Source organism: Agelaius tricolor, unplaced genomic scaffold (assembly GCF_023055355.1).
Source record: "Agelaius tricolor isolate 1412-34295 unplaced genomic scaffold, bAgeTri1.0.p SCAF_24, whole genome shotgun sequence".
NCBI lineage: Eukaryota > Metazoa > Chordata > Aves > Passeriformes > Icteridae > Agelaius > Agelaius tricolor.
This window is the reverse complement of record NW_027269284.1, coordinates 9,107,929-9,132,244: the sequence shown is the minus strand read 5'-3', so window position 1 is coordinate 9,132,244 and position 24,316 is coordinate 9,107,929. Positions and strand designations below refer to the sequence as shown.

Sequence of the window (24,316 nt, the reverse complement as noted above, 5' to 3'; positions counted from 1 at the left end):
TGGGCTAGCCACTGACCTGATAATCTTCCCTCAAAGAGAATAGACTAGGTTATGTTTCCATTATACATACTTGTTCTGCATGGTTTCAATACATCTGTCTGAAGTTGATATTTTATGTCTTTGCTGTAATTTCTTTCTGTCAAATACCACTGGCAAATTAGGTTTAGCACTGTCCATCCTATTCCCCTTAGAATTTTAATTAGTTCTGTGCTGAACACCCAGTAGTACACTGCAGTTTTATGTGTTTGATATCTACATATTTATTTGTCGAAATCGAATTGCCATGATTCGGTTAATTCTCTAATGTGTTGCTGTATATCTGCAGAGAAAGCAACATTGTGGGGGAAAAATATCCCAGATCAAATCCATTCAGATAACACAATAAAATGGCTAAACTCTCAGCTTTAGTCTGGAGGATGGCCTGGCTGTCATTGTGTTATGACCAGCTGGTTTTTTTTAACTGGTGGAGAAGGAAGAAAAGCAAGGTAAATATTAACCTTTCTAGGTATTCCTTAGGACCTGTTCCAGGCATATCTCTGTCTGCCCACTATGCCTGCTGATGCCAAAGACAGAAAGCTGCTCCATGGCAGCAGCTGAAAGTTCCTGTATCTTGTGGAAAGCTGGATTGGTGAAAGCACAGAAGGCACCCCTGGCTTCATACAACATGCCCTCCAACTTCAGTGACGTTCTGGGTGGCACTGGGACATAGGTGGGATGCTCACGGTGGCTTTCTGTGGGCACCAGCCGTTCAGGGAATAACCTGCCTCACATGGCTTGGAGGAGACCTCTGGCAGTGGGCTACTTCTCAATGTGTGCACACTCAGCCAGGGACTTGGTTCTTCTCTGTTCTCTCTCACTGTACTCAGTCATGCTCCCACAAACTTCAGCAGTGACTGCCCTGGGTGAGGAGCATGAGGCAGCAGAGCCTGCTGGGGAGCAATGAATGTGGTAGAAAGGAGCTGCTGGGCAGAAATCACTGCTCAGGCAGTGCAGTGTCACACTGGGTGGGACAGTCTTGTCATGGTTCTCTTGACATGAGAGCTTTTGAGTGCTCCCAGTTGTTTGAATGATGCAGAGTTAAGGCAGGGTACCTTCAGCCCTGCTTGTTATTCCAGGGAGAGAAAAGGGTGTATAGAGTGGAAGTCCTCCCACCAACTCTGTCCTAGGGAGTGCTTCTTGGTGAAGAAGGGACAAGTGCCTTAGATGTGTCTGAGTCCCTTTCCAAATGCAAGATGGATAACTGTAAATATGGAGAGGGCATATGGTTTGATCCTGAAAAGAACAAGCAAGATTTCATCCAAAGTGATTTAAATTTGGGTGTGACTTGCTCTGACTTTTCTTTATATTAACATATTACTTGTCCATTCTTTTTTAATTGAAATTGGCAATACAATTGCAGAGCATGAATGCCATTTTTCACTGGCAGCTTTTCAGAAGTATGGAACAACTCTGCAGAGTGCCTACATTTGAAATACTCATGAAGATGTCTGTGTGACATACTGATGGCCAAATACTGACTTTCCTTGTTTTAATTCAAATTCAGTGATCCTCTGAAAAAGACCTGGAGGAGTGGATGGGATACCTTTATTCAATACTAATTCTGCTAGAGGTCTAATGTGAATCTTCGAGATCTTGGGCCAAATTCTTCTCTTAAGCAACAGCAAGCTCTGAAGTCAACTCTTCTTTTTCTGCACAGCTGAGGAGATGCTGTTAGTACTTGCCAATGAGCATGTGCTCATCATAGGTCTTTTTTTCCCACTTTGTGGGTGGTGATGGAAAGGTGTACATGTCAGGCTTCTGTCACTGCACAGAAAAAAATAAGCTAACACTGCAGAGAACTTCAAAGTACAGACAGAACTAGGCATTTTTTTCAAACCTAGAATTTAGTTTTCTTCATAGTAGTGGGTTTCTTTTAGTAGCTAATGAACACTGAAAAGAACAAAAGGATGGCAGAGAAGCATTGAAAATGGGCTGTTAGTGCACAGAGAGGTTTTCTTTGCAGAGTTTCAATGCTGAAGCCTTTAGAAAAGAGCACTTACAGATGTTTGATTTCTTTCAGGTCTTCAGATTTTGGGACATTATACACAAAGTTGAATCTACAGCCCGGGATTGCCACTGTTATTGACAATTTCTACATTTGTTCCACCAACAAAAAGAAGGTATGTGGCATAAAACCCTTTTTGTAGTGCAGGTGAGATTCTGGAACTATGTAAAGAGTGTTTTACAGGTTTTCACAATATAGGAAACTGATTTTCCTGATGGTGAAGATCACCTTTGGTGCATTTGTGACATACAGAAGTGGGATATTTATTGTTCCTGAATAGTACAGACAGAAAAAAAAATTACCTTGATGGACATGGGAACCTTATGAGATCATTGACTCATATGACTCCTGGAAATCAAACTTTCATAGAGCAAATGAAAAATGAAATTCTGTAGGTTTTCACACATCCCAGTGGATTCTGGGACTAACATTCAAACTCTTCATCTTTAATGCACAAGGTTCTTTACATGTTCCTTAATATAAAGTATAGGGATTGGGCAGGCTGTCATTGATAATGAGTTTTTCCTGTGTAGAACCTTAATTAAATAAATTTTAAAAACCCCTCCCCATGAAGCTTTCTTAAGAAATGTTCCTGCATCATTACTAAGAAACAAAACACTTTTCCTGGAACCTGGAAAGGTTAAGTGGACTTCATAAGTGGGAGCAAAATCGACCCACTGAGTGTATTTACAGTGGATGTTATATTAGAAGCAAAGGAACAATGATTATGGGGAAAAAAATCACAGTAACAGCCCTTTTATGTCTTAAAAGTGCCTGTGATTTAAATGGCAAGAATTGTGAAGTGCAATGTGAAACATAAGCACAGTGGGTCTTTCATGAAATAAGAATTTTCTCTTGATAAGGGCCTTTTAAATCCAGTGTAATACAGAAACACTGATTTCCAGTAGAGGCCTCTGATTGGAAGAACAATGTTTGTTTTGTTTTTCTGTCTGTTTTGCTTAATCAAAAATCAGTGGAACGCAGTAAGTCTGCCTTGATGATTAAGTACATATTGTATTTCCCAAGCTGTGCTATGTCTGAAATTGGTAATATATTTTTAATCTACTGAGAAGCCAGAAAGTATTATTTTGTTTCTTAAAGTGGAACTGCCAACAAGCACGAAGTTGCTTCAGATTATGTGGTTCAGATATACAATCTACTGGTGGTTTCAAGTCCAAAAGAATAAAACCAAAAATCTTTACCCATCTCAGTTTCTGGAATAAAAGCTAGAAGGATGAGATGGATTGAGAGCCCCATGGAGGATCTATCCCAGCTCAATCAGCTACAATATCAAAGCCTGCCCAAGCACAACGATTCAGCGACAATATGATTGTGCCATTTGTGTGAAAAAATAAACAGCAGTAATACCACTGCCTAATTTCAGGCCTGAAAGACATACCAGTGTTCACAAGAACCCTCATCTTAATCCTGTCTAAGAAAAATCTATATTCTACTGAATTTCACAAGTTGAAGTTCTTAGAGATACAAACCCCACTTAGTAAGCTAATATGATATTGAAAGCCACCTGATACAGAAAGTACCTTTGAGTCAATATAAATACACAATTTTTATGTGTATAAAATAGAATATTTGCTTCTATGAAGGTGTTGTTTGTTAGTATACAAACAACAAAACCAGCAGAGCAGAAAGGATTTCTAGAGCCTTTGAATGATGCCAGAGTGAGATATATTAATACATGGAAATATACATACATGCATATGTGGTACAAAAATGATAAAAGCAGTGGGGTTGCATGCTTTAGCCAGCTGCTTCAGACTATTCTTGGAGGTTTCACAGTCACCTGTGGAAGGTAAGAGGGAAGTCTTCATGTTTTAAGAGCTTCATGTTGTAAGTCTGTTGTAATGGGAAATTTTAGGTGCTCGACCTTTGAGTTGGGCATTAAGAGCAAGACTAAGTTGATCTCACACAAGTTAATTGGGATGATGGAGGAACATATCTGTGGAGGGATAGAATGTAAGAAAATAAAAATAGTGCAGAAGGTAGTGTCACACCTGAGGAGCTGCAGCTGTACCAATCACCAAAGATTAGGAACAGGCCTGCCCTTGACAAGCCACAGCTGTGTCCAATAAGAAGAGGAGTGCTACAAAAGAGTGGGTTAGCTGGGTGAGGAGAGAGTTGGAGTTTGTTGGCTGTGCTGTGAGGAGCTGCCCATGAGAAATCACTGAAAAGATACGGAACTTTTGAAATGAGATGAAAACACAGATGAATCTCCCTGTCTGTCTCTTTCAGCACAGTTGTGCTGGGGTGGAATAGGATATTTAGAACTCTGATTCCCTTTTTCATAGCTGAGCAGAAGCTTCAGGGTTTTACTTGTTCTTGATGTTACTTCAGATCATTATGTGTGGGTTTTCTTCAACCAGTTCCCATCTTTTAAAATGTGCTGAAAATGGAAACTGGACTGCCTATACTGGAACTGAGCATGCACTTTAAATTTAAAGCATAAGTACTCCCATGCTACCACTTAGCATTTAGTGACTGGGAAAATATATGAAAGCAAAGATAAAATATATTTATGGGGATTTTTAATACTTCATATAGTAAAAAATGTTCTATTATTTCATTTCATTTAGCCATTGTAGTCCTCATTTGTGGAAGAAGAGATTCTGCACATTTAAAGCTCATCATTCCCACCTCAGTGTCATCAGGGCACTAACTACATCTGATTTAAGTTCTATAGAATTAGGTAACTGGTCCAGCTCTCTCCCTCTACAATAAAAAAAAAAAAATCCAAAAACCAACCAACCAAACAAAAAAAGGCAAAAACAAAAGCCCAAGCAAACAAAAACACCAAAGGAGAAATATGGGTATCTCCAGGCAGTTCATACTGTTAAAATCATAGTTCTTTGTAAGAATTCCATGAGAATAAGGTTGAATTATCTTGTGGAGGTCTCTGTAACTGACTTTGTGACTGTTGTGGGTTTGAACAGAATCAAACTGTGGCTTCCTACAAAGACATATAAAGAGATGGGTCATGGTTTAACCCGTGACAATGGTTAAACCATGGCAATTAAGCCATGGTTTAACCCCAGATGACAATTAAGTACCAGAGTGCTCTTGGCTCATTTCATCCACCAGTTCCCTCAGGGCTTGTGGATTCCTCTCATCAGTCCCATGGACCTGTGCACCTTCAGGTTCCTTAGATGGTCTCAAACCTGTCCTCCTCTACCATGGCAAGTTCTTCATTCTTCCAGTCCCAGCCTTTGCCATCTTTGATTTGGGTGGTGTGACTAGAGATCTCATGGGCCAAGAAACAAACATGAAGTGGGAGATTGTTTGTTTGTTTTGAAATGCAAATAAATTAAATATCTGCTGGAAGGCTCCAATCTAGCTCTTGGGCTGACATCATTTTTACAGTATATAGCTTCCAATATACCATCTCCTGGAGTGGCTTAGGCTTTCACTCAACTTGCCTCCATTCTGTGAGCTGCCATCATACCAGACAGAGCAATGGAATTCTAAATGAGCTTTATACAGTAAGTGTGAAATTGTTCTGGAAATTTTCTGTGAATGACTCTAATTTTCATTTTCTTAAGATGTATTGAAAATAATGCAGTTGATGAAGTGCATTAACAAAAAGTACAACCGCATCCTTTTCACATAGTACTATATGGAAAAAGGATTGTATGAGGTAAAATATAGGAATGTTGGGGACTGAATAAGCTGGAGGAAGCACAGAAATCATCTCTAAAACCCTACTACATCCATTCAAAAAGTGGCACATTCCATTTTGCTTTGGAAATGTGTCATAGCCTTCTATGAACAAGCTGTGGGTGAGTACTGTAGGCTTAAATTAAGAATCTGGAAGGAGTTGTAGCAAGGTCATGTCTACACAATCTTTTGACAGTTGAGGTAAATTCATTCACTCTGGGTCTTTTTCTGTCTGAAAGCAGCAAAATTCAAATACAGAAATTGTGTTGCTGCAGTTACCAGAGGACTCAAGCTATGAAACCCAGTTTTGACAAGAAATGCTGGCAAATCTCTGAGGTTAGAGCTTTAGAGGGCTTTGTTTGTTGCTCTGAATGGACTTTTCTGATGAAATGATGGGATGTAGGTGTGAACTGTGGCTGTATTGTTTGTGAGGCAGATTTGAATTGCAGTCAGCCAGCTGCACAAGTAGAAAACATTTTGACCTACCTGCAAATGACCAAGTAGGATCAAAGATCATCACCCTAAATGCTATGAAACAGCAGAGTAATAGGCAAGGTCACACTCTAATTAAGAGTTTATGCTTCCTAAGGATGCATTAATCCTTGGTTTGCATTCTGTCTGGTTTTAGTGTAGTATAAACTAGCTGCTAAAGACACTGATATGGTTTTGGAAAGCTGTAGACTTGTGTAGGGGAGTTCTGCTGTCCAATCCCTCTGATGCTAACGTCTCCATTTGAAGCACTTTTTTATTTATCTGTGTCATAAAATAGCCTTTCCCTATGCAGTCTTGAAGGGTTGTGCAGTGATAAGGTATGTCCCTGCACTTTAAACAACAGAATTTATGTAATTATCTCCTTTTCAGTAATTAGCACGTGCTGATAGCATCAAATGGTGCAGGAAATCCATCATGTACCACGTGCAGGAAATAATTTGCTTTGTGTTCTCCATTTCCAAACCAACATTTTAATTCTGACTTGGAAGTGTGATGTGTGTGGCTTATTGATATGGGATTAAGGCTTCTATAGTGTCAATCTGGAATCAGGTGAACAAAGTAAATTCTTTCTACAGAAGAAAAAAGTTAGCACAATTTAATTTCACTCGGCTAAATTATCAATAAAATATTTAACTTTTTTGGGGGCATATATGCTGTTGGATGTAGAAATTACATATTTTATTTTATGTAGTGTTGCTGGGGAGGAGTTGAATGAACACACTGATTTCTTTTTTTTTTATTTCCCCTCACATTCAGTGCATATTTTAATTTCAATTCATGCTAATGCAATTGGTGCATCCATCCTTCCATTTATATGCTCTTGGAAAACATGCAGCTAAGCAGTTTATATTCAGGCTTTTAATATTAAGAGAAAACAAGTATTGATTGTGATACACTAACTTATTAGTTAAATGAGTTGAACACTTACATTTCCCAGCTGTCACAATAACCAATAATTGCATGTTTTTTTCCAAAATGAAAGACAAGGTGACAAGCATATTCTTCCTTGCCAAACAAGGCAGAACACTTAAGATAGTAATAAGGATATAGACTTTTTTTATAAACTATTTTTACTCCTGATAATTTAAATAGTATGAATTATACTTTGCAGAAGAGTATTTGCCAGAACCATAAAAGCACTTCCCAAGATGCAGTTGTTTTGAACAATGTTTGTAAGCACTTGCAGGTAAATGCAGTCTTACATAATTTTGACATTTGTCTTTCAGAGCAGAACAATTGGTTGTGGAATTTGTCAAAATGCAGTCTGACTACATTCACTTGTAAGGAATAATTCTACTCAAGTATCAGTTTCCTTAGAGACCATGCCAGAATATCTGCAAATATAGAGAGCAGAATTATCTTACACTTCTACTAGTAGTCAGGTAAGGGAAATTCCTTTCAATAAGATGAGTAGTTAATTGAGGAACATTTCCCTGTGAAATTACAGAATATGAGTTTGTATGTTGAGATCTCTACCATGGTGTATTCTTGCCTTATAAGCAGTGTCACCATTCCATTTTATTCCAGTGATGCACCATCAGGGCACTAATGTGACCTGACTGCATTGGTTTGATTAAGGCTTAAGTCCATGACTGTTCAGTTTGTCTTCAGGTATTCTAGATACTACCAGAAATATGCCCAATAATTGACTTTTTCTCCCCCCCACCCACACTTTGCTTGTTGGTAGATTGCTGTGAGAGGCAGTCCTGGGCAGAAATCCCAGATTTTATTCACACACAATTGATGAGCAGTTGCTTCGTTGACAACCCCGAAGCTGCTAAATGCAACTGGAACTCAATAGGTTAAAACAGTCAGAGCTTTCATTGAGCTGTTAGCTGAAGTCACAGCCCACAGCAGAGGTTCATGCAGCACTACCAAGCCCATGACATATATGGGGAGGATTTGATGGATGCTGTTTGATGGGGTGTGACTATGTATATGTGGAAAAAATAGGATAGAGCTTTGAGAAACAGAGTGGAACTGTTGAAAATTAAAGCTGTGGATGAAACAATGGTTTGGGATCTGGCTATTAAAGAAGTATTTGAGTTATTTACTGGCTAAATGGAGGGTTAGGAGCCATAGCTTTCCAGCTGGACTGATTTCTGCTGTGGTTGAGAAACCAAGGCTTTTTCACAGTTTGTATGTAAACAGGGCTGCATAAAAAAATATGTAACTCCTATGTCATTGTCATATTCTAACTCCTTGTAACCCTTTCAATAAGTGTAAGTAGGAGCAAGTGTTACTGCTCTATTTGAGAATACCCTTTCTCCTAACCAGTAGATTATGAATGTATTTTCCTACAGTGTGACAGAGAAAGGTTTAGTTTTGTTTCCATCAAAACTCTTTCTCTGCATTTCTCCATCTTGTTCTTGTATGTGCAGAGCTAGAAGGAATCCTCAGCTCTTGTTGATCATGGTTTGATCTTGTTGATCATCACAGGTTTGTCTTTGAGTACCCTTTTGAATGCAGGTCTACTAAAACATTGAACCATGTGAGCTGAAGGTGCCTCTGACATTTTTGTGTCAATTCTACTCTCTTGGAGCCAATAAATATTCCACAGTCCAGTACCTGAAGTACACTGTCTTTAAAGGCTGCAATTGATATTAAAAAAAAAGAAAGAAAACTACCCACAAAAGTCAGCCAAGCCAACAAACCTGGGTAACAATACAAGTGAACAGCAGAATGCCATGACCATGTAGGTTTCCCACAGCATGTAGGTATGGAGGATAATTGCTCATCAAGGTAGAGGGTGTGTGAGCTAAATGGCTGCATGCTTGAACATTCTGTGTTATTATTCTATCCTAGAATTCATTTGATGCTTAGAGATCTCAATTTAAGTTTTTGAGACTGACCTTCCACTGTGATTTTGTAGCCTAATGCGCAACTTTTGCAATCTTTTGTGCTCAGGCATACAATTATTCTGAGGAAAAATAGGCCTGCCTTTACAGTGTGCTCATTATAGATGCTTTTGTTCTGTTTTTATGAATATCCTGTCTAAAACTCATTAGTCATAAAAGCACACCAACAACTACCAAAAAGACGTAATGTTAAATTAAGTTTACTGTAGTGAAGCCAAAAATAAAATGACTAGTTGGTGGGAGTACAGCATAAAAAAGATTTATGTGAAAATGGAAAAGACCTCCGAGCAACTGTTAAGAGACCATTGTGCATATGATTCTGCTCTTGAGAGACATCTATTTCCCTCCCAGTAATTCTGGAAAGAGAAGGATTCCAAGCATCGTATTTTCAGCAAGGTTTTATTTGCTATTATGGTGAGCAGCGGTCATTGCTTGGAGAAATAGGAGCAGTCAATCAAGAGCATGCAGCAGAAAGCAGGTCTGAAGCTGCCCTCAGCACCTGGGGGAGGGTGTGCTGCTGAGGGGTGGCTGGCCAGAGGGAATGGCAATGCACAATATTCCATGCCAGGGGGGGTTTAAGATCTGAGACTTTGATTTGCTATGTTTAAAAATAAGGATAAATTAAATTTTTTGCAAAATTTAGACCAGGTAGTTATTTCAGGCTCATTATTTTAAAATGTAGATTCTTGGGCCCAATTCAAAATTTGAGCCATATGCCAGAGAAAAATGTAGAGGGGGTGGGAGGTGTGGATTTGCTGTGCTGGACACCAGGCAAGTCGTGTGTTTCCCTTGTCCAGCCTGCCCATGTGCTTATTGACCTGAAAGTACTTTTGAAATCCTTCTCTGCTTGAGATAACAACTAAGGGGGAAAAAAACCCTGAAATAATCAACCACAACTATCTGCAGTAGATCTCTAGACCTGAGTGGGACCTGAATGAGGCTTTTCTCTGTCATGGCAGAGAATTTAATGTGTCCTAGCAAAAGCTGCAAATGTCTTCTAATCAATAATTATGAGTACCATAAACATCTTTTTTTTAAAGCATTTCCATTACATTTCCATGCAAATATCATCCTGGAAGAATTTCTGATGCAATATGGAACTTGCAGAATTAAATATAACAAGGAGGCAAATCTTAATATATGGGATAGTGTCCAAAGGAGAAGGTGTCCATATGAAGAGTGAATAGAAAGTTACTCAATCTGTGTGAATTCTGTCACAGGTAAAACAAAAAAGGAAGATGTGCTGAACCTTAACAAGATGAAATGGGAGAAAAGAGAGAAAAGATAACTAAAAATAGGAAATGGTAAAGGATTGGTAACAAGCCTCTTACTGTACTCAGTAAGTATTTAGCTGGTCACCAAATCTGCTTGGATGAAATGGGTACAGATAAATCTGTAGAACAGAGTCAGGTTTGTGTTGAACTGGCATAGGCAAGGTTTTTGTGACTGATTTAGATTATTTATATAAATTTCAATAGTCTTGTATATTGAGATTACTTTTGTCTAATTATTTACTGAACATCCCAACATGCCAGGAGGCTGTATCATGTTCCCCATGTTGCAGAAGGGAAGAAATTTGGAACTCTTTCATCTTAACTCAGAGCCTAACAGCAGGAACCAGGAGGTCTGTGCTAAGGAGATGATGTGAAAACTGCCAAACTGTATTTGACAAGAGATGAGCACCATTCAGGAGGTCTGCAAGGACTGTGAGCAGTAGGTGTATTCCCCACACAGCCCCAAGAAAATCATGGTGTAGTGTGGCTGAAACATATTCATTATGCTTGCTGATGGATTGTCTGCATCTCCTGGAGCCCTGTGTGTTTCCTTCTCATTTCCCCAGGCATGGAGTGGTGGATGAGTCCCAGCATCCCCACCTCCTGCTCTGCTAGCATTGTCCAATCTACTGATGTGTCAAATCCTGCTTCTCTTCACCACTGCTGTTCAACTTCCCTTGTGCTGACCACACAGGCTTCCCTGGCTCTCTCAGTGGCAGAAATGCAGCAGGACTTTTATCCCCAGAGCTGGCATGGAAGCGCAGTGGAAATGAGCAGGTTTAAATGGTGGCCATGGCCATTTTGCAGGGCTGGCAGTGTGCTCAGCCCCCTGAGAATCCCTGCTGCCCCCCTGATCTGCTCCAGCAGGAGTAAAACTGATGTTAAACCAGTCAACTTCTACAATCAACCCGTCATGCCACAAGCAGGACTTCTAAACGATTGTGGAAATTAAGCATTACAGTGACTTTGATTATTCTACTCTCTTTGTGCCATTTCCTAGAAGGGGTGAATGTAACTGCTTGCTTACCTGTTTCTAATTCTGAAATGAATCCTGACTCCCAGTAGTCCCAGCACCCTGCAGCAGCAGCAAATGTCTACTGAAAAAGCAGCACCTGTGTGGCAAATATGTTCTAATGCAGCCTGCACCCGTGTGTTTGAGCACAGTCAGCAAAAATAAAACAGGATTTTAATTTTTTTTTTCCACACAATGTGTTTCTGTCAGAGAAAGATACTTTCTCCTGGAAATTGGATTCTCATATTTAACTAAGCCATCTCTGAAGCCTTCTTGATGTGGTCTCTTTGGGGCTTGTACTAGAGACAGATTTTTTCCATCTGTGGGAGTAATGCTGCCATCCCTTCATAGCAGAAGATTGCTATGAAATGAATGGTGGATTCTCCTTAATATTGCCTGTTTGGTTTTAAGGAGGGTTTTTATCCAATCTTGTTTAAGCTTGTGACTAGTAGGTATTTCTCTCTTCACTGTTCTTTTGGTGGTTTAATTTTGTAACCTTTCATCATCTATTTCCGCTTTTCCATTTCCTAATCTCTTTCCAAAACTCTTTCTACTTTTCCATTTTTGAGTATTACTTTTTCTTACAGCTCTCACATAGATTGTGGACCAAATTTAAGCTTTTTCTTTCATGGTTACAATTACTAAAGAAAAACATTATTTAGAACAATGTAGCTAATAGTCTGTTTCTATTAAAAATCACAGTATTCTTGGGATAATAATAATAAATCTGCTGGCACATCCTTAACTATCATTCATGAAACAAATCTCTTCAGCAGTGGTGGGTGGATGGTTCAGTTAGAGAGCTGTTAGCCAGGAGACCTGACATCAGTTTCTATGACCTTGAGCAAGCCTGAGCCTCCTTGAAGCCTGGCTTCCTATTGCCTCATACCTTGTAATTGCATTTGCCTGATGCAAAACCACTGTGACATGACATGGTTTGACACCCTACCTTCAGATCAGTTTGCAAGGCAAGGTTTTACACAAAGTACAGAATTAGTCTGGCTTAGTTTCCTTATTTATATACTTGACCATAATACTGAAGTCTCTAGATCACCTATGATCCCTAAATAAGTGCTAAGTATTTTTAGGAACCCATTTCAAGACAAATGCACATTTCTCAGGTATTTTTTTGTCACACCCCTGCAATTTTCATCAGCATTTTAAGATTTGCAACATGCTGAAAATAATTGTTATAAATATGTTCCTGTATTTTTTAAGATTGTTTAGCTTTTATGAGTCATGTCTGGTTCAGTGCATAGGTAATAATTTGAATGTGATGGTAATACCTTTATTCTCAGTGAAATGAGAAAAGTCAGCTTTTTGCCCCAAATAAAACAGGATCAATTTTTGCTGCAATTGCGGGATCTACAATTTATAGCTATGTTATTTTATTCTCAGTCCTCTAAACAAAATTAGCAGTCTGGGTCTTGAATTGGCTTTCAGATTTGACTAAGATGCTCTCATTCTTTTAGAAGGCAGGAATCTGTGCAGGGAGAGTGTGGGATGGAGGTTTGTCAGGTAGCACTGGGGGATTGTGGGTGTTTATCTTGTAAAAATCGGTGCCAAAAACGGACAACTGCAAGTTGCATAAAAGCTGTGCTTTCAGTGTAACTATGACTACAGGAATCAGCCTGGGATCCATGGAAAGAATCAAACATCTCATATCAATTTAAGATAGTAAACGCACTAGAGTAGTTTTTTTAGTGCTAATACATGTCCTGATTTTTTAAAATTTAGCCATACCCATGAACAATTTTTTTTACAGATAGCATCGCTCTATGTTTAAATGCTTTTACAGTTTGTTTGGGATGCAGTGCTGGCAGGCATAAATTAGTGGGGTTTGGCTAAAGGTTCCAGTCTGTCCATGAGAATAATAGTGTTGAACACCTTGCTCATTCTGTGAGCCCCAGGAAAGGCAATGGTTCTCTTACCTGGTGCTGCTGCTGAGGATTTCAGAAATGCTGCTCTGCTCTGCAAAGTGCTGTAGCACAGGAGCAGGAAGTCTGCATCTGGCTCTATATTGTTCTTCTTGCATATTTGCTATGTAAGTCTCAGGGATACAGGATTTGTGCTGGGCTTTGGGATTGCAAAGCAAAGGCTCCTCAGAAACTCTTACATGCTGTATATTATTGTAAGGCCCAGCTGTAACTTTTCACTTGATTTAGGCTGACAAAGTCTATAAAAGTGTCTGCTCTGGACTAAAATTCCATTCAGGAGGTACTAATGTATTGCTGGGTATATTGCAGGACCATATTAAAACCACTTGTGTTCTGCACTCTGCCATAAGATCTCAGAATTTTATGTGCACGTGGATGACTTGGCGTCTCCTGTTAATAACTTTGGGAATTCCGGAGAGGTTATAAGATTTCCCTTTTACAGATGTGGAAACAGAAAGATGTAAATTACTTGCATGGGAAAGAAATTAGAGAAATTTAATAATATGCCACACATCTAAGGCAGTCTCTCAGCTTGAAGACTAGTCATGAAAACTAGCCTTTTTCATCACAGCAAAATATTAGATTAATTAAATAATATACATTATTACCAGTTTACAGGGGAGTTTGGGCTTATGGAAGGTGTATCAATACCATAAATATCAGTAGTCAAATATATGAAAGTATATTTTGATGACCAAAAATAAAAAAAGTTCATTAGTTCTGCAAAGACTAAAATTTACGAAGTATTTTCAATGGAAAGATCATAATTAGATTTAAGAGGGATCAAGTAGATTTTTACACATTATGTTGTTTTTAAAAAAATATTAAATAGGTGAATACACATAATTTGATTAAATATTCATCGCTCTGTTATCTAAGATAAAATGTCTAAGATGAATGATGTAACTTCTGAGTCAAATTTCTTAACTTTGTAGAAATCTACTCCATGAAGATAATGAAAGTTTTAAAGCTTTTCTAAAGTGTTTGAGGCAATTTGAACTACATATTTAAAAAGTTGTACTCAGAAATGAAGAAGAGAATTCAATTCACACCTAGGACCTTAATTCTAGATACTCAGTTGGAAAACATTGCCCCTGTGTTTCTGCACAGTTCACAGAATTCAATTTTTATTAACACTTCTATAAGCCATTTACCAGGTCAAGTACCATTATCACATGGCTGTATTAGGATAAGATCAGAAATTTTTACCAAGACTGAAAAGTTCTGGAAAAAAAAATATATATGTTGACTTCCAAATTAAAATGCTTGGAAAAGTGTTTATGGTTCTAAGATAAGGAAAACCAATGAGATAAAGTGGAATATTTTGTTTGTTGTCACCCTTTTAAATGTAGTGCTTTAAAATGATGTCAAGGTTTGCTTATAAAAATAATAAATTTTCCTAATTAAAATTAGCATTTGGCTTGGCAAACTAGTCAGAATTAAAACATGCATTGTAAACACTGCCTTTGCTACTTCAGCATTTTCTGGCCCAAATTTATTTTTTTCTGAAAGTGCTTTGACATTTTAATAGCCTGGTAAGTGTCACAACCTTACGCATTTTTTACTCTGATAGCTGGTAAATTTTTGACTTACATAATATTTATAACTCTGAGTTTACTTCCAAGCCATAAGGGATACTGCTTTGCTTTTAAATTTTTCTTTTTTTTTTTTTTTTTTGATTCATCAGTAGCAGCATTGTCCTCTTCCCCCCCTTTTTTTTTAAACCAAGATCTTAAGAGGCGAATTCATTAGGCTGATGCTCACAGTCTGCAGGTGACACTGCTCTGGTTTTCTATCTTGTGTTCAGTGGTCCATGATTTAGGTAATTGCCAGTTATTCATCTCTTTTGAACATTTTGATAGCACGCTGTGTTTTGTTAGTGGTGGTTTTTTACCGTCTCTCTTGTCTGCTCTCTGACTAAAGGAACTACTGCAGCTTGTCAGTGTTTGAGGTTGGACACTTTGCTGTTCCTTAACACTGCTCTGTCACCTGCACACAGCATTTAAGCCATGTCCAGAATATCACCCAGGAAAAAAAGAGACAAAATCTAAGTCTCTAAGTGTTCATGATAGCAAATAAGTTTATTTAAAAATCAGCAAATGATGTAGTAACAGAATGCCAGAGTCCCCCTTCCTGCCTTCCTGCAGCTTCAGCTAACAAAATTATCCCAGAGAGCATTACAGCTGTTGTAAACTGGCAGTGACATCTACCGTGGCTTTTACCAGAAATCTCTACAAAAGGTCTGTTCTCAAGGCTGTAGGCATTTTTGGTAGATCTTAGGAAAATTAGGAATAATGTAAGAATGCACAGTAAATTTCCAGTTTACTTTTAAATCTGGTAAATATATGTTGATTGCTGCACACTAAGATGATTGAAGTTTCCAGCTTATTTTAATTTCTTAAGGAATTGTAAACATCAGGAGAAAACCTTCAATTTAGGCTTGCCCAGCTCTGTGGTAGTATGTTATATGGTAATCAGATGTACTCCAGTTTGATGACCTTTCATCTAGGCTTGTTGTCTAGCTGTGCACAGTGCTGCAACCTGGCCTTTCATGTGTTTTGAGTATTGATTTTTCAGACAGCAAGAACTGGAATAGTAACCTGGGGAGGTCTGGAATCACTCTGACCTGTTTGCTTTTATTCCTTGTGACTCTAGTCAGCTTCTGGGAGTGGTGGGTTGATGGAAATGGCACATCTTTCCCCACTTTCCTTTGGTGAAAGCTCCAAAAAAAGTGTTTCCCTAGAGTCTCTTCCTCGATCTTTCCATTCCAGCTTATTTTCATCCCAATTCTCTTTTAGTCCTCCCACCCTTCCAGTTGCAGCTTGACCTGGAGGAGGCTTTTCCTGGCACACCAGGAGCAGCAGCAGCATTCAGCTCAGCCTGTATGGCTGGGCAGCCTTGCATGGACACTGCTAACAACTGCAGCACTGAAAGCTGAGGGAGTTGTACTTGGATGAAAAATTGCACATCAGATGCAGTTTTAGTCAAGAATCACCTCAAACTGGTGCTCTGCTTTCAGAGTGTCTTATTTCCTTCATTTGTTTAAGAAATGTCCTGGTGTTATTTTGGTCAAACCTCTACGTAAACTCCTTCCCTTTCTAAAGCTCGAGGGTATGAATCCCCAGTTCACACTGGGGTACCATAAAATCACATAATTAATTGTATTGGAAAAGATCTTTAAGATTATCAAGACCAATTGTAAGCCTAACGCTGCCAGTGCCACCACTAACCCATGTCCCCAAGTGCCAGGGACATGACTCCCATGAAGGGGTCATGAGGGCAGGACCTGGCACTTTGACTGTGTTAAACCTCACAGAGTTACCTTGGCCCATCAATCCAGACTGTCCAGATTACTCTGCAGAGCCTTCCAGCCCTCTGGCAGATCAACATTCCAGCCCAACTTGGTGTTATCTGTGAACTTACTGAAAGTGCACTCTTTTGCCAAGATTTGTTGGATCAGATGATTCCAGGGGTCCTGGCCAACCTGGTATTCTATGATTTTGTGGTCCCCCCCATCCAGATCACTGATGAAGATGTTAATGATCTGGATGATGGGAATGAGTGCACCATGGTGATGGGTGGCTTCCAAATGAAATAAATGTGATGATGGTTGTTGTGAGGTTGGTTCTGTGTGAAGAACCCATTATCTGGGTGAAATGTTCTTCATATATGAGCAGTAGTGCCCCAAGGGGCTGAGCTGGTGGCTGATGTCAGTGCTTGAAGTTTCTAAAACAATGTCACCAGGATATACTTTCACTTGGATGTAGTTTCTCAATCTAAAAATCTCTTCCTAAATGGAGTTCTCCTATGGGAATGAGGTTGCTTACTGACCATTTCAGAATACGGTCTATTGTCAATGTTTGTTCATCACATGTAGTGGTGGGTATGCAGTATTTATAGCTTTTCCACAAGGATTGCTGGTGGGAATAGCAGAGTCACCACTGATTACCTCAGCTGCTGCCTACAGAAGCCAGCTGAATTATCATACCTTGGTTTCAATAATCTAGTCCTGTGTTAGAAGTACATTACCCAGTAAACACAATGCAGTTGATGCCTTTTTGCAGAGACCTCACTCATTTCAGAAGTCTCAGGAGACAAAATAATTTATTTCTGTGGCTGATTTGCTGAACAAAAGAGAAGCTGTTTATTATCTGAAGTAACAGGACAGCATATGTTTCACTGCAGTGCGGCTGGCAGCCTAGAGCTTTGAAAAATATGTTCTTGTCTTCAGGGGAGCATAGACATCAACTTTGTGCATCTCAAGAGGTGTTAAAGCAACATCTGATGAGTCAAGTTGCAATCAAATGAACCTTGCTAGGGAAAAGCAGGCAATGTAGTCAAGGTTTTGGCAACTGCCATTTTATCTTTGCCTTTTGTAATCAGAGAAAATCTCCTGTGATTTTTTACAAATTTTCTTGAGCTTTACAATAAAGAAAGATGTCCTGAGCTATTCTCTTTGTCACCCTAATTTCAAGTATCTTTAAATTTTAACCTCAGAAGTGAAAACAAAAAGTTAAAGTACAGTTTGTATTTTAGCTTCTATTCCCGTTTGTATTTTAGCTTCTATTCCCTTACCTATTAAAAATTATTGAATCTGTCATCTAAGACTTCCTGAGTTAGGCACCTGTGGAAACTGTCTTTATTCTGGAAGAATAAATTGCAAATTTTCATTTTTATCATTTTGGAAAACACTTTGACTGCCAAACAATTATCTTGAAATGTCAGTTCTGCAGATTTATGTAGTCTTCAGTTTGTTGTGTTTGTGTTCAGATATGCCATTCCCTCTGTCTTCATGATTATAAGATAGGTGGCCATTTGGGCACTTTTCAAGTTCGTATTTTCTGGTAGAACACATCAATGATGCCCACATTTTTAGCAGACTCACACTAGTAAACAAGGAAAATATGGTAATCATTAAAGGCTTTTTGCACCCAACAGCTTGCAAAGCCTTTGAAAAACAGTCCTTGTACAGGATGAAAGGTGTGTGAAAAGGTTTTCAAAGTCTGTATGTTTCTAGCAGGTCAGGCAAAGAGGAGGGACTTCATTTGCTGCTGATGAAATCAGCCCCAACAAAAGAGGTAACAGAGGTAAGAGAGGTAAAAGAGCCCTAACAAAAAAAGAGGCGTTATGTGTTTTGGTTGGATCTGTAATTCCATTGTGCTGAGTAAAAGGAGTTTCACAGAAGAGCCTGAAGCACTGATTCTTCTCTGAAAGAACAGGGAAAGAGAAACCATATTCTGCCCAGATCTGTCTGGCTGAAGTTGGAAACACGAGGTGGTTCCACAACATCTAACAACCGATGGCACGCTCAGCCTCAGGTGGGACCATGACACATAAATCAACAGAGAAATCCATCACCATATCAAAGGCTCAAACTGTTCTGATCTTCTGGAGTAATTAACAGCTTCATCACTTCACCTTGTCCACCTAGTACAGTTGTAAACCAATCAATCCTTACCATGGTGCCATGCACGGCACATCCACCTAGGAGCAATTGCAGCAAAAAGGGTAGAGAACTTGGAGACCTGATCTTTACATTTTGCTTGTTCTCACTCAAAACTGTTGTGCTTGGTTCCCTACCCTATCCTTTGCATTAATTTCGAATTACTGGTTCTATTTGTTGAACAGGCTGTAAGCAAATGGGGAGACATGCCTTGGGTGTAAGGTCTCTCATTTCTGTTTATTTTTTTACCTCTGAATTCCTCTTTCCACACAGAAATTGTATTTATAATGGAAATTAGAAAGGATCTAAGTAAATCCTTTCATCTTCTCTCTGGTTGCCATGTTATGGAATTATCACCAAAAGTAGAAACACTGACCTTCTCCTTATTCAGAAATAATAGAGAAAATTAATTCAACCAGTAAAGATTATTTTAGTACGTGTAGGATAAAACTACTTTGTTGTGCTATAACTATTGCATTCTACAGGAATTGTCTCATTAGGATGGCTAATAATTGCCTTCTTGAATGATCTTTTATTTTGTTGGCAAACCTCATGCTGTTGCATGTTTATTGCAAGGTAACAGGAGATTAATTCACATGACATTGAATTCTTTTGCCATCTTTATATTCATATTCTTAGAACCAGTGGTTTGAGTGGTTCATGGGTGATAGTGATTAGTAGATAAAACAGCATAAACAAATCTTTTAAATATTTTTACTTCTTTATTTTTTTGATTTCTCCATGGCTGTGAGCAACATGGAAGAGCATCACAGGTAGTGTGTTACTCCCAGTGGTGCTACAGGATCTAACCCAAGTTTGATAAAATGTAAATTAGCTGAGTTTTTACTCTTGAGGATGCAAGTGAAGGGGCATTTATCGAAATATTGTACAAAACTTCTGCTATGTTTCTTGTGCCACCTCATTTGTCATCAGCCTTCTTGGAGCATCAACCTTTAGTCTGGCATTAGAACTGGAGTGTTGAAAATAGTTTCTTAATTGTTCTATGCACTATGACTTTATTTATTAGCAGATTATATTCTTATGACACAGGTTATAGTTGGAGGTACATCATATACAATATAAATATCGTAAGAAGTGTCACTAAAGCTCATCCTTGATTAAGATTTTATTTTACTCTCCTCTTAACTAGGATTGACTGGATCACAGGCCATTTCATTTAAGAGGCTGTATGTGAGAGCTTTGTTGATTTTTAATTTTCCTCCATTGATTTTCAGCATCCAGAGAGCACTTGTTCTCTAATGGCCCTCTGTGTTGGTGTTTGCTTGCAAATTGAAGTAAAAGATAAATGGCTTTCAGGGTAATACCTCTCCAAGGGCTTCCACTTAAGGGCTGGTGGCTGTTAGCAGAGCTGCATTATGTTTAGAAAAGTTCTGTGCTCAAACAAAAGTATTCTTGAGCCTCTGTACTGTGGTAAAATTTTTTTAAGTCTGGTGTGACAACAGTCTCTAGCTGATCTATAAATCTTTGCAAGGAATAGCCCATTTGTCCACATTTTTATAAGTAAAATTCTCTGCACTTTTTTTTTGTTTTGTTTTAATAGGAATTTAAATATGTACTCATGTTTTTCCCACAGCAAACAATTGATTTTTCAGTAAAAGAGAGGAATAACTGTTGCTGGTATTCAGTTGGTTTTTAACAAGCATTTGTGCTAAAATGCAGTGCTAAATTGAAAGTTTTGGCCTGCCTATTGAGCAACAATATTTTTGAAATGGCTATAAATTGACTTTTCAATATCTTTGCTTGCTTAGGAATGTTAACCTCATCAATAGCATAAGTTGCTTTATATTTGTGTATTTCAAGCTGTCTTGTACACTGTTGCTGTGATATATCATTGCATTGAGTAATAATGTTCTGTCTTATAACCACGGCTAATGAAAGGGTCCTGCTTAACACCCCTTGCCCATTGCCTCCTCAGACCAAGCTTTATTATTTAGAAAATACATATCCTTCTTCTAGGCTTATGTCAGAAAGCCATGGAGAAAGAATTGTGAGGCTCTAGGAGCTCCAGGGAGATGATCCAATGGCAGCATTTCTTCCCATCATCTTCACTAGAAATGATGTTATTTATTGCCTCAGAAAGTCCTGTTTTGGTGTCAGGTAGCAGTACAGCTTGTACACAGACACTGCAGTATGTGTTGTCATGCAAATTTCAAAATTGGACTAATAAAATTTTTAAGAGAGTTTTTAGCTGTTAAACATATACTGCTAATATAGAATCCATGCATGTCTTTTTAATTCGGGTTTCAGCTCTTCAAATGTCCTGTAAAATCAGTAAGGACTGGGCTTAAGGGACCTGTAATACATATTTGTTACTCTGTGTTTTTTGTGCTACTTTTTAAGCTTAATTCAAGCAGCTTCAGCAACAATCTAAAGATTCATATTCAAATGTCTTGATCAGGACTGAAACAGCTTAACAAACTACTCCATTGGCATATGGGCCTGAGAAATTAAAGACTCAGTCTGGAACAGAGAAGCTACAAATCCTGGGCTCTTTTCCCTGTTCTGCTGCTGTGTTATTTTGTGTCTCTAAGATGAACATTAGAACAGCCTCAGCTGTCCCCTCACCCTACAGAGCATTGGTCACAGTTTCATCTAAAACATGGATTTCAGGTTGGTTTCTGTGTTCTGCTGCAGCTGGAGTTTAATCTGGTCATGTTTGGCACTGAGCAAGTGGATGATGCTATCGACTTCAGTGCAGTGCTTAAGGTTAAGCATTTGCACAATTGCATTTGGGAGCTGGGGAATAAGATGGAATGTGCAAAAATTAGTCTTTAGTAGAGGAGTGGGACAGGAACCTCTCCATATTTTAATTTATAAATAAGAAGAGTAGTTTTTTTTTCCCCCCCCAAGCAAATCAAGTGTCTGTTTTACAGCAAAATGCAATTTATCTGAAGCCTTCTCTTAGCTCTTTTTTTTAAGTTATAAATTGCTGGTGGCTGTGTGTGTCACAGGGCACACAGAAATCTTTTGCTGGAGGCTTTGTTTCAAGCTTGTGGGGCTTTTCTTTCTCGGTAGTCAGACACATTACATCAGACATGCTTTTGTTTTGTTTCTCCAATGCAGCTTTCAGGGTGACCTCTGCTGAGATAAAAGGACTAAAACCAATGTGGTTTTTCCTGAAGGAACACCTTCTGCAGTTCATTGCCTTGACAGCAATTGCACACTTCCAAAAAGAAACCAAACCAGACCAAGAGCAGACCTGGCAGATCCACTGCCTTTCTGTTCCCTCCTTTATTGCTTGTGAATCAGAGCAATGTTAAGTCCTGAAATACAGCAGTATATGTAATGACCATAGTAATGATTGAGAAAAAGCACTGTCCTGTTATTCCTTGAGGAATTAAAGGAGTATCACATTGCTGCTACATTTCTGATCAGCTGTTCATTGGAGGTTCTTCTGGAAGAGCTTGAAATTTTGGCTATACCTTCACTGCATGGTTCAGTGCTGTTTAAACTCAGGCAAATGTAGTGTGAAGGGGTTTGAAATTCTGCCAATAGTAAGAATTGGATTTAAGCTACTGTTATGGAAAGCACCACCAAACCAGGGAAGACGTCCAGGTTTAGCCCATGCAGAGGTGACACAGCAGCTGGTTTGTATTGCAGGGATACTCACGTGCTGGGGATCTGTCCCAGAGCCTCGTTTCCCAGGGTGTGAGTTTAAATATGATTTTAGGCCAGCACAGAGCTCTTAGAGACAGACCTTCTCCCTCTCCCTCCCTCCCTCCCTGCTAAAAAGGGAGTGTAGCAGGTTGGCCTTCAAGGAGCTCTTCTGACAAAGTTAAAACCCCCAAATGATTTAAGTGAAGTGAGTCCTGATGTTTTTTCTGTATGTCTTTCAAACAGAATCCAATGCAGCAGCCTTCCTGCAGGAGAGGTTTGTCACCCAGGAGGACACTGTGGAGGAGGCTGGCTGCTCTGCTCATGCTCTAGGAGCTCCTGCTCTGTAGGGATGTAGCAGTTTTTGGTGAGAGTGTAGGGTTGGGTGTGTTTACCTTTGTGGAGCTGTCAGTGGCTAATTTGAAAGTCAGGGAGTAGAGAAATGAAACCTCCATCTCCTGTGGAAGTGGCAAATATCTCTGTTGTGAAGGTGACTCATTTTACTCTCTTTGCAGTAGAAAGTAGGAGATTTTTTAAGTGGTATTAGACCATATCACAATCCATAAATCAATCCATGTTCTTTGAAATGGAGTGTGGGATGTGAGGTGTGTGCGTTTGTGTGTTAATCAGCAATGGAAGCCCTAGAGTATTTAATGGGAAACAACTAAAAGTGATATCAGGGAATAGTCCTGGAAAAAGACTCAAATGAATAAAACTGCGAATATATTTCATGATACTTATTTTTAATCAGATGCCTAGCAAGGGAGTTGAAGGAGGGCACTGGAGTGGTTTGAAGCTGAAAATCAAGCATTTTTATGGAAATAGACTCATTAAAACTGCCTGTTATAGAAGGGCAACTGTTTTTCTGTGAACACAATATTTGTTCAATAATTGAAATATGTTCCTAAAAAGGAGATATTCTTTTCAGTTTTCTTTTTTTTCTTTTTTTTTGGTTATGTGATTAATGAATGCCATTTATAATAGACTAGATACCTTGCCCCAGAATACCTTGAACATATCTGCTTTTTACTGAGCTGGTAATGCAACCAACCCAACCTGCAAAATAAGGGTTTATTTCATTACCTTTAGAGAAATTACTATTTTGGATCAGTAAGTAGCAATGTGGTTCTACATCACAGCATGCATTGTCTGATGTTGATGAAGTAAACTCAAGTAGCTTGAAGTTATTTCCATTATTTAAGATACTTTATATGATCTAGTACCTTTTTTTGCAATATCTTTTTAAAATAATTTTAAAGCAGTTCTTTCACTGGTCAGCTTGAGCAGGAGTCTGGCATGGAGACCTCCTGAGGTCTGCTGGGTTTCTGGGGTGACAGAGTGCCCCACCCATTCAGAATTCAGTTTCGTGGGTTTTCCACTCAGAGTATGATTTAATTAATGTGTATTTATTTTTAATTGTTTAACTTAAATTCAAAACTGCATAAGACTCTTTCTCATACAAGATGAACAGTGTGAGTCAGCCTATTTATATATATAATCTGGTTTTATATTGCAGAGTCAAAGACACCATGAGAAAGGAAAATGCTGTGCAACCTGCAGTATAAATTGTTAAAACAGATCCTCTGAGTCTTGAAGTCACCAGTTTCACACAGCTCACTGTACAAAAATGTGTTGGTTCAATCCTCCAGTTGGCCAGAATACCCATTTTAAACATTTATTTATAATTTCCTTGACATCCTTTCTCTTTTGTTCAGTTACCATCTGATCCAGACCTTTCAAGGTTGCAGCATTTCCTCCCCACTCCTTCTCTGATGGGAGAAAAAGATTGCTCCTGTCATGCCCCTGGAGCCCGAGTGAGACAGGAATCAGTGCCTTGTTAGGCTGAGAGCATCCCAGTTTCTCCAGGGATGGAAAGCCATGCTGCTGTAAGCAAGATGACCCCAGTTCACTTGGTTTGGTTGCATTATGTCTATTGATATTGGTTCTTTTGTCACTTGGCTGACTTTTTACT

General features: G+C 38.9%; 1 protein-coding gene across 6 annotated transcripts in view; it reads left to right on the top strand.

Moving 5' to 3' along the window:
- The window catches only part of SORCS2 (sortilin related VPS10 domain containing receptor 2), a 536,289-nt gene that overhangs the window by 298,307 nt on the left and 213,666 nt on the right, over positions 1–24,316 (top strand). For all 6 annotated transcript variants that reach the window (XM_071447415.1, XM_071447414.1, XM_071447413.1 and 3 more), the window contains exon 3: positions 2,060–2,159. In XM_071447415.1, the coding sequence (XP_071303516.1) occupies positions 2,060–2,159 (100 nt within the window). The remainder of the gene's footprint in view (positions 1–2,059; positions 2,160–24,316) is intronic.